General features: G+C 42.4%; 1 protein-coding gene across 1 annotated transcript; it reads left to right on the plus strand.

Annotated features, from left to right (window-relative positions):
• Positions 1-10,135: 10,135 nt before the first annotated feature.
• Positions 10,136-11,080, plus strand: LOC104770602 (stress-response A/B barrel domain-containing protein At5g22580). Its single transcript, XM_010495050.2, has 2 exons — positions 10,136-10,564; positions 10,653-11,080. Exons 1-2 carry the CDS (start codon positions 10,440-10,442, stop codon positions 10,861-10,863), a joined length of 336 nt encoding a protein of 111 aa, XP_010493352.1. The 5' UTR covers positions 10,136-10,439; the 3' UTR covers positions 10,864-11,080.
• The last annotated feature ends 3,431 nt before the right edge of the window (positions 11,081-14,511 follow it).

A 14,511-nucleotide genomic window follows, 5' to 3' on the forward strand; every position in this document is an offset into this window, starting at 1 on the left:
CTAGGGTGAGCGTTGGAACCGCCGACCTTGCTAGATTTTGTTTGATTTCCGACCACCATCTCTCTCAAAGCCGTCGGTCCTACCTCGAGATGCCGCCCTCCGATCCTAGCGAGGTCCACCTCACCCTCGCCGATCTCGAGGCCGCCATAACCACAAATCAAACAAATACGATCATCTGCGACCGCCCGCTCGTGGCAATCATTAACCGGAAAAAGATCTTCTCGGCCGACCATAGGCGACCTAACACAAAGCAGCTCGTACGGCGGCGACTTAGGGTTAAGAGGGAGACCAAGCAAAAGAGAGAAGAGAGAGAAAGCATAGACACAAAAGTAAAAAGAATAGAGAGAGAAAGTTTACCTTTTATGATGAGGGTAACAAGTTACTCAACCACTGGACTAGAGAATTTTATGATGAGGAAATAAGTGAAGAAGAAACTGCTGCCACCATGCTACCAGCGCTCGGCACGCCAACCATGCCTCTGGACCAAAACCATTGGGACGCACCAGACCTCGAACGTTCCCACCTACCGTAGCAACAACGATCGAAGGCACCAGAAAACAACATTACCATAGCTCCAACGTCGGACGTGCCAATCCAACCTTTTGCTGCCACACGTGACGAGCATCGACAAACCCTAACTCTAGCTATTGCCAACAACCAGTGGCGACATCGTCTACATACTTATCCTAACGAAAATGCAACTCCAGGTCACCATCATCAAGCATCTCGAAAACCAGGACAAACAGATAGCCGAACGACGCCATGCTCATAACCTGGTTGAACTCTCCAATAGTTTGGCTCGAGGATACCTTCCTACCCCTTGTAGAACTAACCCTAAAAAATTCATGACGAACTCGCCGATGTCGCGAGAGCTAGTCTTTTGGAATTCTCGAATACCTCGTAGAGACATGCCGACATGGTGAGCAACCGATCTCGCGAGCTTGTTTCTCTTGGCAACCCGTTAGAGTCTTCTCCGCTGCTGACTTGTCGAGCTCATCTCCGTTGCTGATTAGCCAATATACAGACTTGTCGAGCATTCTGAAGCAAGATCAAGATACTTTGCTAAAATCACGTTTAATGTTGGTAAGACTCTTACCACTCCAATGAAATGTTGTTCGCAAGAGTACCAAACTGCGCGACTTCCGCTCTCACAATCGACGACAACTCCACAACCGTTATGTCGAGAGAAAGCTACACCAGCCTTGCAAAAACCAATCTCATCGACGTCATAGCCGCCAACCTCAAGCAGCTCCATTCTAGCACCAACCACATGAGTATCAATCTCGAGAGACTCCACCACTACTGGCTGAGCTCCAAACACGCAAGGTGTGAGCTCTAGAGAGCTAAGAAGTGGGCCAACCTCAAAACAATATCTCGCGCCGATCCCGCGTATGCCGACTAGCTCATCAACACTCGATCTCCGCATCAACAAACCTAGCGCTGACTAGTTCATCAACATTTTGCATCTACTGAGTGCCGCTCTCATCCACAGTTCTTATACCTTCGAGCTCTCTACTTTCCCATCCGATCTCAATAAACATATCAATTTCTCATCGTAAAACACACGTAAGCCAAGTTCGCATTCAGCTAGCAGGCGGTCAAGTTTGAATAAGCCAACTTCTTACTTGCACACTCTTGCCGACCTCGTGGCACTCACAGGGTAAGCCGGACACCAGGGCCGCACCTAAAAGGTACGACAAGCTCATCTCAACTACCAACCTAAAACTTGGTATTCGAAACACATAACAGGGTAAGCCGAGAGACGTCTCGCCCCGTAAAATACATCTCGAAACCAAGCAAAAAGTCGAGCAAGTCTCGCACTAGCTTAAGGGCGTCTGAACTAATAAGCCAAGCTCCGGCTTGCAAGTTCTTGCAACCCCAAACACCCACAGGATAAGCCGGACAGAAAAGCCGCACCTAAAGGTACGGCGAGTCTATCTCGCCCACCACTTTTCCAAAACGAGTTGCATATGAAACATAAGCTCGCTCCCTCACGGCAACGTCCTCGCGCTCAACGCTCTCGCTCAACGCACTCGCGTTTGACGCCCTCATGCTCGACGACGCTATCATGCTCGACGACGCTCTCACACTCGACGACGCGCTCTCGTTCAACGCCCTCACGGTTGACGCCTTCATGCTCGCTGATGCTCTCACGCTCGACGACGCTCTCTCGCTCAACGCCCTCGCGTTCGACGCTCTCGCACTCAACTCCCTTGCGTTCAACACCTTCGCTCAACGCTCACGCTCGACGACGCTCTCATGCTCGACAACGCTCTCTCGCTCAACGCCCTCGCGTTTGACGCCCTTGCGTTCAATGCCTTCGCTCAACGCTCACGCTCGACGACTCTCTCATGCTCAATACTCTCGCGCTCAACGATGCTCTCACTCTTAACGCCCTAATGTTTGAAGCCCTTGCGCTCAACGCCCTCGCGTTCGACGCTCTCGCGCTCGCCTACCTCATGCTTGCCGCACTCAAGCTTGCTGCCTTCATGCTCTCACCTCATGCTCGCCGCTCTCACGTTAGACGCCCTCACGCTCTACGCTCTTAACACTCGATGCTCGGCGCCCTCACGCTCGACGCTCGCTGCTCACTCACGCTCTTGCGCTCGCTACCCTCACGCTCGTCGCATTCACGTTCGACGCTCTTGCGCTTTCCTTCCATCTCATTTTCCACTCTCATTCATGGTGGCAACTCTACTCTTGTCTTCAGTGGAGACCTACTCTCTTATTCTCGGTGGAGACCTCCACTCATTCTCGGTGGAGACCTCAACTCTCGATGGCGACATCCACCCTTCTACCTGGTGCCGACCTGCATTCTCAAGTTTGATGCCGATCTCCACTCTCCAGCTTGGCGCTGACCTCACAACCTTCTCCCGCGCTCTCTTAAGTGCCATCCTCAAGTTGACGATCAAATTTCTCCTTGTCGCTCCCATGAGAAGACATGGGACGTAAGCGCACAACATGAACACCAATCTCATCTCGTCGATCTGACAATTTCTATCTAGCGCACAATTGCCGATCTTCGTTCGCTGATCTCTCCTCTCACTCGCAAGATCAACATTTTCTTGCCGATCTCCTTCCTTGCACATAGAACCAACCTCGGAATCATTCTCGATCGCGTGAGATCCGAACTCAATTCACCGACCTCATCCGCCGATCTCATATACCGATCTCATCCGCCGATCTCATCCGCCGATCTCAAAATCACTCACTCTCTCTCGCTTGCCGACCTCAATCTCACTCTCGGTGGCGACCTCAAACTTACTCGCCGACCTCGATCTCAATCTCGCCGACCTCAATCTCACTCTCGGTGGCGACCTCAATCTCACTCTCGGTGGCGACCTCAAACTCACTCTCGGTGGCAACCTCAAACTCACTCTCGGTGGCGACCTCAAACTCACTCGCCGACCTCAATCTCAATCTCGCCGACCTCAATCTCACTCTCGGTAGCGACCTTAAACTCACTCTCGGTGGCGACCTCAAACTCACTCGCCGACCTCAATCTCAATCTCGCCGACCTCAATCTCACTCTCGGTGGCGACCTCAATCTCACTCTCTCGCTCGCCGACTTCAATCTCGGTGACGACCTCAATCTCAATCTCGCTGACCTAAATCCCACTCTCGCCAAGCTCACCGCCGAGCTCATTACCTTCGCTCATCTCGCCGAGCTTACCGCCGAGCTCATTACCTTCGCTCATCTCTCCGAGCACACCGCCGAGCTCATTACCTCCGCTCATCTCGCCGAGTTCACCGCCGAAGCTCATTACTACCGCTCAACTCATTATCTCCGCTCATCTCGCCGAGCTCACCGCCAAGCTCATTACCGCCGCTCAATTCATCTCGGTTTCTCTCAAAACCTATCTCAATCGGCCGATCTTCGATCCCCCCTAGAATCATTAAATCTGCCGATCTCACCTAGATCACTCTCTTGTGCGGCGATCCTCGACGACGCCCAGCAAAATCGATCGAACCCGCTCAAAGTAAAGTCATCACGGCGACCCCTGTCCGATTCCACATCAGCGCCGTGCCGATCTCCAACTGTGGAGTCTCGCCGATCGCCGATCATCAGCAAACTTACATGCAACCCGAGACGATCTGTGCCGAGCAGGCATATTCATAGAATTCAAGCACGCCCGCTGATCGCAGAAGAACTGTCGCTCTCCGGACTAAGGGGGGGACTATTGTTGGACATGGGCTGCGCCCAATATTCCACTCGGCCCAACAAGACTCATTAATTATGATTTCGGCCCGACAAAATTTGGAGCAGGTCATTAACATTCTGCAAAGGACAATCTCGGCATTTCGCGTTGGGAACCCTAGTTCTACACTCGCCTATAAATAACATCATACATTTATTGAGATGAGGATCCTGACCCTCGGACAAGACACATAGAGCAATACTTTGCGTTTAAAACCGTTATTGTTTTCTGTATAATTCCTTTTAGCTTCCGAGCTCGTCATTATTAGCTTGTTAGTTCTCCTGTGAACTGACGAGCTCAATCTTGACTCGTTTTAATGACGAACTCACGTTAAAATCGTCAATAAAAGAACCAACTTCACTCTTCCCCCAAAAATCTTTATTTACTTAGTGTTGTGCAATTTCCAGTACAAACACCGGCCTATAGGCCAAGCCAATGAAGCATTAGCTTGCGGCCGTATATATTATATACAAATTTCGGCTCTATTTTTTCAAAAGTTTCTTTGGTCTAGTGGTCAGGAGTTTTAAGGAAGACTTTTTTATCTCGTGTTTGAACTACCTCTAGCTCAGTTTCACAAAAATTCAGCCTACTTTTTTTATTTGATTGTGGCCCTTGAAAATTTAGCGACGACTCTGCTTCCAGCTTTTCATCAAAATTGATATTTTTTTGACGTACGTATATTTCTTAGTAAGGAAAAAAAAACATCCATCGTGCATTGGTGCTTGCTCCCGATCTTACATTTTTGGATAGCCAGCTCATACATTCATTGCTAACACAATAATTAAGGCTTATCTACTAAACCTAATAGATTACCAACCCCATGTTAGATTTTTTTAAACACATTTCTATACATAAAAGACAAGCTTTATTGCTTTAAGGACGTTCTATATAGAAGAAAAAAAATCATATTAGCAACAACTTCAAGACAAGATACACAATTTACGCTTTTTGATTGTATAGTTACGAACATTATTAAACTAAGTTGAGCAATTTCAAATTAGATAAAAGGCTTTGAAAGTGCTTTGAGTTTTGTTATCATGCACCAGTCGTTATTGATAGTCAATTTTGGCAAATGCAAAGCTCAGGTTGATTGAACCCTAAACTAGAGAAAACTAGTGGACTACGGTTTGCTTAAACAACTTTTAAAGAGACTTGCAGAAAAACCACACGATCGAGTTGCCTTTTTCAACCACCTAATTTTGGATTTCTGTTATAGACTAATCTTCTACAAGAAACAAAACTTCATTTATCAAGCTGGCGTCTGAATATTTCCAAACTAAAAAATTTAGTTCTATTTAGTCAATTTAGTTAGAATCTGATGATTGAAAATTTAAGTCATAATGTGTTCCAATATTACATAACCTTTACGTTAGAAAAAAAAAAAACTCGGCTATCATAAAAAAAAAAATCAAAATACGGTTTAATAATTAAAATACTTAGAAGAAATATTAGAAAAAGAAAACTCAGATATCATTTTTATTTTTTTGAAAAAAATGTAAAATTACATTCAACCCAAAAAAACTCTATTGGTTTACAAAGAATGCATCATTGAGGGCCTAAGTTTCGAGATATTTTATTTTTCTATTGTTGCCAAAATGGAATTTGGTACACGGGTTTGGAATCATAATCGAACCGGATATCACTTTTTATCATTACCAAAGCATAAAAAGGAATATACTAGTTATCTATTTTTTTGACAGCAACATATAATGAAAGTTTAAGATACATCATACATCACTATTAAAATTTCCTGTTATGTTTCGCAATGGTATGAATATGATATTGGATTTGTTCTTTTTCCCGGCTAAGTATTTTAGTTTTTTTTAATTAGTGTGATGACGTTGAACCAATGGTGATGGGACGGATTGGCCTATAAATTACAGTAGTTTTGACAAGATCCTTGGGGAAATTATAGGTCAAAGTCCTCCAACTTTTTGGTAATCAAGAAAAAAGAGTTTCATGCCAAATATGGGAATTGCCAGCTCCATAAACCAAAGTAGCAAAACATATATACATTTAACATAATGATTTTTCTTATATGGGCTGGAAAGGATAGGTGTCACATTACAGATGGAAATAAGTAAAAGCCCAACAGAAGATAAGAGTTGGTCATTGTTTGTTTTAGTAGTAACAAAGAATAATAACTCGCGTAGTATACATATTTTGACAAAGAAGACATAGGCAACGAACACTCTGATCAGTCCATTCTGATATAGTTTTTTATTTTATTTTTGATTTGTCAATCAACGGTTTCGACCGATCGCTTCCCAATAATCTGCCCCAGTTTGGATTACCTCTTAATAGTTTCTCCTTTAATCCTTTGACTATTCCATCTTGATGTAACAATCGTCTCTTCACATAACGAAGGATCTTTCCAAATTCCTTTGTTGACATTTCACAACCCTCACCTAAGCACTTTTCTTGAGGTAAAACCTACACGTAGGTCAATTAAATAACAGAGTGAACGAGATTTTGGGATAAAATGTGACAAATCTCAAGCATAAAAAATGTATTTTATCAAGGATAAAATTTTATAATCAGACATTGCATTTGAAAACCTCCTCCATATTTTTGTTTCTCGAAAAAGTACCAATAATGTTAGGCAAGGGGGTCGATATGATGTCATTTTCAGTGGGAATTGATTTAAGAGCATGGCCACATGCTACTATAATCATATCTTTTTAAGAGGGAAATAATGAAGAAAATAAAATTGATGGGTCCAAGTTTCATGTGACTTGAGATTAGAAGAAGAAAGACCGCAAGAATGATCCCAGCAAAAAAAAAAAAAGGAAAGAAATAGTATGGCTGAATCAAACTTTATTGTAAAAAGGGTGCCAAAAAGATGTTGAGCTGACACACATCCATGCACCATGTTTCTCTTTCCATTGGGTTCCCGACGATTTTTCTCAGATCTTGTTCCAAACAAAATAAAAGATATTTTTTTTTTTTTTTTTTTTGGACAACACAAAATAAAAGATATTTTTTTTTTTTTTTTTTAACTTATATTTAATGTCACATTAATAAGCCTCCCACGAAAGTAGGCTAGGCCTTGAAAAATTACAAAGTATCCAACAGTTACAAAAAGAGGTACATCGGAAAATCAAATCTGTTGCCGGAAAAGGGGATCGGAACTTGCTGATAACCGATGACAGAGACTCAAACACTAATGCCAGTGGGTGCAAGAACGACAGCTTTGCGTCGGGAACACCAGATAAAAACCTTGACGGAAGCAACCAAATTCCATCGCAGCTTCTTCTCCGGTGACCCTCCTGACCCGCTACCGATCTTCCGGCATGCTCAAGCCACCGATCAAAGGCTCCGCGAAGACAGGTCCCAACCTAGCAACCCGCTCACTCAAAACTAACACCCCTCTTCTTCTTACAGCAACCACCGCGACCCCAGGTAAGACTCTTCAGATCCGGTCACGGGGAGGCAAATTCGTGGCAGCTAATAGAGGATGGTGGCTCATTTCACCCTCCACAAACCAAAACCCACGAAAGCCCAAGAGATATAACATCCTTGGCTAACCACCGCAACAAAGCAACACACCCTCCTGTCTCCCACTGACTTCCGCCGCGAACCGCAGCTTCGATTGGGTGAGTGAGCCCCGAAAGAAGCTCCACCGCGAACAAACGCGACTTGATCAGAAGCTTCTCGACCCACCAAAAAATGAAGCCACAGCCGCATCGGGAAGGAGACACAACCACACCGCTGTCGCCGGAGAAGAAGACTTACCCACCACTGCCTTCTCCTTGCATTTTCAAGACCTCCATTAAGCGCCGCCCAACCTTACCTTTCACCGAACCAAGCCCTACAACAAAGCCACGCCTCGGCTGGAGGAGAGAGGACCAGATCCGGTGTAAGAGACACCAAAAATCGATCCATGGAGAGCACAAGAAGCCCTCCGACTCTCACGACTCACCACAGACAAACAAACCCACCGGAGAGACCACCGGAGCACGAAGTCGCCAACCCAGATCTGCCAGATCTATCCACAGATTCGTCACCGTCCTCAAGCAACTTCACCGTAGAAGCTCTAGCGACCCCACCCCGACGAGACTTCGCTTCACGCGCCGAGATCTTCACCGGAAACCACCGCTAAGAAGACCAAAGACCAGACCAAAGATGAAGGACAGCTAAGCATATGGAGGATGTGACGGAGAAGGAAGGCTTAAAAGAAAGAAAAATTAAAAAGAAGAAGCCCTCTCCGGCGCCAGAAAGGCAAACCGGAGAGGCAAACGACGAGCCCAGAAAAAGTTGTCTAGAGAGGAGGAGAGAAATTTTAGAGAGAGAGAAACTCTTTATTAAATCATCATATACATCAAAATAAAAGATATTTAAGAATACCTTTATTAAGTTTTTTGAGTAATTATCATATTCAAATCCTTTATAGATATGGAGTAAGAGAAATTACCAAAGTCAACAGATTCCACTTTGGTGTGGTTTCGTTTTTTTTTTTTTCCTGTCAACATCGGTCTTGGTTAAAATCAAATTTACGCATCTTTTTCTTCTTCTGATGAATCCCACGGGCCAAAATTGACGGATGTTCTTAATTATTATTGTTTTGTTCTATAACAATATCGGCCGGCTTGCCATTATGAATACCTTCTTTCTTTTTACAACTGATATATTCGAGAGTTTGATCGAATACATGCATGTATACGGAGAATATTACAAAAGAAAAGAAAAAGTCTATGTGTGGTTATTTTCAGTTCTCGTGGGTACGCCTTGTTGTAGGACATTCTCAAATGAGACTTAAGAATTAAGACTTGAGAGTACTTGACGGAATCATTTCTCGACATCACCATACAATAAATTAAAACACCTCCGTGACCAATATTTATGTCGCCATTAAACCTTTCATAATTTTATGTTTCCAAATAAAAATAACAATACATGGCCATAGAGAGAACGATTGAACCAACCTATCACGCGCTAATTTTTTGTCATTATCGATGAGATACGTTAAGAGGTTATTAACGGTCTGTTGTTTTTCTTACTAATGGTAAGATTATTCGGTTGGGAAATTCAAAAGTTTTTTAATAAAAGGAAAAAATATGATGTCTTGGTAACCTCAAACGAGAAACTAACCTCGCTGACGAATATTTAGTGTTTAGAAAAATATTACTTCTGTAAAAAAAAAATTATTGTAATTCACTGTGAAACTTAGGTTGAAAGTACTATCGAATATATCCAAGAATATTTTATGTATTAGACATGAATTGCTACTATGATTGTATTTCTAATTGGTATAATATAGAAATAGAATGTGCATGGATACATTAGTATGCGAATATATAAGTTTAAAGTAATTGAAAAAGTTAGATAAAATTACACTATTTTCGGCTATGACAACAAAATATTCCAACTAAAATGAAACTTTTGTGATACGATTTATTTGGTATAGCTAGAACTACCTAGGCATAAAACCCATTAGCGTCAGTATTTTGTTGTGAAATAAACTCGTTGAACTCTTCACTCATCCCAAATTCTATAACTTCAGTTGGTATGTTAATGCGGTTAAAACAAGATGCTCAAAATATGAAAAATATTAAAATATGGCTGTTGAAGTTATATAGATTCCACTAATATTATATCAATTAAAACAACTGAAACAAAGTTTTCTCCCAAAAAGAAAAAAAAACAACATAAACAAAGTTTATAGAAATTGGTTTGTCTAGACTAGTCATGTTACTTGTTTATGTTGTTTTCATTAAAAATAAATCTCCGACCGTACTCGATTTCGTGTGGTACGCGGTACGCCCTAGCTAGCTAGTGCGGCTATGCATCACAGCTACACAAGTTATCTTCATTTGGTGAATGAGATGAGAACACAGACATCCAAACCCACTTAACGTCAAAAAGTATTCGTAACCTAAAAATTCGGACTAGAAATTCGAAATACAAATTATAACCTGACAAAACATGCAAGTTGTCAAAAACAAACGAAAGCCATACAAAGAAAAAATATGTTTAAATTCAGAGACAAAGAGTCATATAGGTAATGTCAGAAGCAGACAGAAGATTGTACATTGAAATCAAGCACAGCAAAAAAGCATTATTGTTCACACACATGTGTACAGACACACACACGTGTGCATTCACACACGTACATCTTCACATGTGAGCACATACACATAGGAATCTCCACCTCTATATAAGAAATGCTTCAACATGAGTGTGTGTATATGTAAAAGTAAGTGCAGCTAAAAGTAATAAAAGTAATTAACGAAGAAAGGAATGGCAACTTCAGGGTTTAAGCATTTGGTGGTTGTGAAGTTTAAGGAAGATACAAAGGTTGATGAGATCTTGAAGGGTTTGGAGAACCTTGTCTCTCAGATCGATACTGTCAAATCTTTCGAATGGTTTGTCATTTGTTTATTTTTTTGTTTCTAAAAGTTTTTTTTTGGATCTATTATGTAATGACCGTACGATGATTTGATTATTAATTAGGGGAGAAGATAAAGAGAGTCACGAGATGCTTAGACAAGGATTCACTCACGCATTCTCGATGACCTTTGAGAACAAAGATGGTTACGTTGCATTCACGAGCCATCCTCTTCACGTTGAATTCTCAGCCGCTTTCACTGCCGTCATCGACAAGATCGTGCTTTTGGATTTCCCGGTGGCCGCCGTCAAATCTTCCGTTGTTGTAGCACCGTGAATCTTGTGATGATCATATACATATCGAACTTTGTTTCTTAATGGAAACGAGGTTTGAGTTGTTTGGTTATGTATGTTTTGGTTTGATTTGTTTTGTTTACGATTTGCGATGTTAAAGAATCTGGTTTGGATAGAACCTGGAAGTTTATGCATGATTTCTTCAATAAGTGCGTATTAAGTAAAAAATTTAATACTGATTATGTTTTCATGTGAGTTAATCTGTTTCTTTTTTGTTTTCAAATAAGTTATCAGAATAAATAAATAGAAGATACAAAACTTCACACTGCAAAATTTTGGAAACAAAACATTAACAGATATTTTGTTATTCCACAAAATATACATAAATGTTTTGAGATTTATCAAGAAAATAATACTGTACAGTGTAATTGGAAATATATATATACTAGATTTTTACCCGCGGTACACCGCGGGACAATTTTTTAACTAAATTTTTTAATTTTTATTTATTTTTTATTTATTATTATTTTTTTTTATTGTATACTTGTATTTGAAAGTTACTTCTAGGATTTCACCTGTATACCATCGAAAATGATTTATTTTTTACAGTCGTAATTAAATCAACTTTATTTACTATTTTTAGATTCAACCCGTTAATACATATACAGTAAAATATTAGATTAGTTACAGGAAAAAAAAATCCTAAATTATTGTAACATCCGCGAACCAATTTTTAAGGTTTTGGTGTGGGTGTCGATCGACACTCTTGGTGTATCGATCGACACCATGTTTTCTGGTTTGGTCCGGTTCGTTTTAATTGCTGTTTGGTTCGGTTTGGTTCAAGGAAAATCCCTAAATCGTGTTATAAGTGGAGAAACGATAAATTAAGGGTTTTAGGGTGTCTTGTCGCCGTTTTCAGAGATAGAGAGAGAGGAGAGAGCCTATTGTGGTGTGAAGGAGATTAAAAGAGAAAGATCAGAATCGTTAGGGTTTGGGAGGAAACAGTTTCGGCATATCAAATCGTTCTCAAAGGTAATGAAATTTGGTAGGTTTATTCCCAAGTCTTTCATCGTCATTCGCCTTCTTACAGAAGTAGATTTGGATTTAAACTCGATGAGTTATTGGCAGTTTCGTGAGACACGTTTTCTCAGACGCGAGTTGGGACCATCGGAGATTGTAACTGAGATCGTGGTCTCGTGTGGTGCCTGATCGTGCTGAAATTTTGTGGGAGGCTTGGTGACGTCTAGGGGTAGCTTTTCACCGGAGAGATTTGATAGTTAACGGTTGGTTTTTATTTTAGGGTTTCGTCTTTGAGACTGTTCTTTTCTGATGTTTCTGTCCAGTTTTGCTATAAGTCGTTTTTGGTTGTGTGGCTTGTTATAGGGCGTTTCTGGGCTGTTTCAGACGTTAGGAGGGTCTCAACTGGTTGTATTGGTTGTTATAATCAGTTGATAAGGTGAGTGCTTGACCATGGTTGATCTAAGCATGAGATCTCTCTTGTTTGGGTGTTTTCTTTGCTGTTTGTGTTGTTTTGTTGCTTGGGTTCGTTGCTTTTATGATTCCCAGTGATTTCCGAGGTAATTGGGTGAGTTTGAGACGGATTCGAGATGATTTGGAAGGGGAGTTCGACGTTCGTGTTCGCGCAGATCGTGTCTGCAGAAGAGGCATCGGTCGACACTGTTTAGCATCGGTCGACACCATTGTTTGTAGTATCGATCGACACCGTGAGGCATCGGTCGACACTGGTCTCAGCCGAGACTTGTTTTCCTGGTTTGATGTATTGTTGTGTGTTGTTTGTTTTGCTTAAACATGAGGGTCTCATATGCTTGTGTGTATAACCTAGTAGATGGGAGGACGGCCTCACTAAGTATTTATGATAATACTTACGCATCTCAATTGTTGTTTGTGGTGTGCAGGTAAAGGCAAAAGTGTGATCGTGGAATCATGGCGATGAGGAGGAGGATGATCTAGGGTCTCGTTTGTGTGTTATTGGACTTGTTGGTTATGTTGTTGGAACCTTGGTTAGTGTTATGGTAGATTGCCGGATAGAATGGTTAGGAATGTTATAGTATTGATGATTTGTTGGTTTTGTATTATTGGTATGTTTCCGCTGTGCTTAATGTTATTGCTGGTTTAATGTTGAGTTGTGGTTTGGGTTGGTTAATTAAGTAGTATGAGATGCTTAATTATATATTGTTTTTAATTATTAAAAAAAAAAAAGGGGTCGGGTTGTTTCATTTTGGTATCAGAGCCCTTACGGTTCTAGGTTTGGGTTCACTAGGCTTTGTGCTGTAGATGTTTGGGATTTGCATGCTTGAATTGATTATGTGAGTTAGTCAATTGTGTGTGGCATGGAGTCTTAGAACATCCTCTTCGAGCCTTCAATGAGATTCCACGGTGAGTTATTGTTATGTTTCTTTGTGTGGTATTGATTTGTTTTCTGCTTGTTAGCTTCTGCTCTTGGAAGATCAGTGGTTAAAGTGTTTGAGTAGTTGGTCGTGGACGGGGACGTGGTCGTGGTCATTGTCGGGCGAGTCCCGAGGCCAGCGAGTGTGTGGTCCAGAGTTCCACGAGGAGGTACGTCAGAGGGTCGCAAGCGTATCAGGAGGGACCAGAGGGGATTAGCCGGTGAGCGTGCCGGGGGTGCTGGGAACCCACGTGTGGGGTTGCAGCAGGTGGAGCCCAGGGTCGAGATGATCGCTTGGCGGATCTGTTGGCGTGCTGTTGGAGCGGTTACCGAGAGGGGTACCAGTGTAGGCTCCAGTTGTGCCGCATGTGGCGGGGTGCAGTCAAGGGCTGCGGATGTTGAGGACTTTCCACCTTATGTTAAGAGGATGGAGCGGTTGTAGATGACTGGTATGAGATTATTCTCAAGAGGTATCGGGCCTAGAGAGGCGGATAGGTGGACATATGCAGTTGGAGCAGATACTTCTCTGCTTGGTGGTTAATCCAGTTGGATATAAGTTGAGTGGGCAGGTGTAACATTGCAATGTTATACTCAGACCACAGGAGGTAGTTGTGTCGAGAGATGTTTATAGTCGTTAAGGATTTTTGCTCCTGAGGGGATGGTGATTCCCCTGAATACCGATAGCTCGAGGGGCTGAGGGCTCCGAGAGTGGCAGAGGGGATGTTGTTCTCCTGAGGGGATGAGTAGTTCCCCTGATACCGAGATCTTGAGGATTGTGGTCCAAGAGTGAGACGGTATAACTCGAAGACGCTGGTCTGAGAGTGAGATCAGTATGACTCGAAGGTTGCGACCTAAGAGTGGAAGAGTTGGGAGCAAGAAATTCCTAGGACGTGAGTATAAACATAACGATTGAATGTAGACCTTGAGAGATTGACGGTGGTTTAATCTCGGGTTTTGAATGTGTTGACTTTTGGGACAAGGTTTTATGACCATAGCGTTTATGAATGTTTGGCTGTGTGCCAGGATTGTGAGGCCGGTGGTGCCAGAGTCCCGGGAAGGGGAGTTACAGCAGGATTGAGCCGGGAGAGGCATGTTTGCCAGATACATAAGTTCACGAAAAGCCTTCATGGCAGGATAAACTAATCGTTGTAACGATGCTGGATGAAGTTCATTGGAGTTGGACAGGGTTGCTAGATCCAAGGTTTTGGTAAACTTGTTGGAGGGAATAAGTCAAGTGGTTTGAGTTAGCTGCCTGCAAAGCATTTGACGCGGTGAATCAGAATA

Source organism: Camelina sativa, chromosome 20, assembly GCF_030686135.1.
Source record: "Camelina sativa cultivar CO46 ecotype springtype chromosome 20, ASM3068613v1".
NCBI classification, from domain to species: Eukaryota; Viridiplantae; Streptophyta; class Magnoliopsida; order Brassicales; family Brassicaceae; genus Camelina; species Camelina sativa.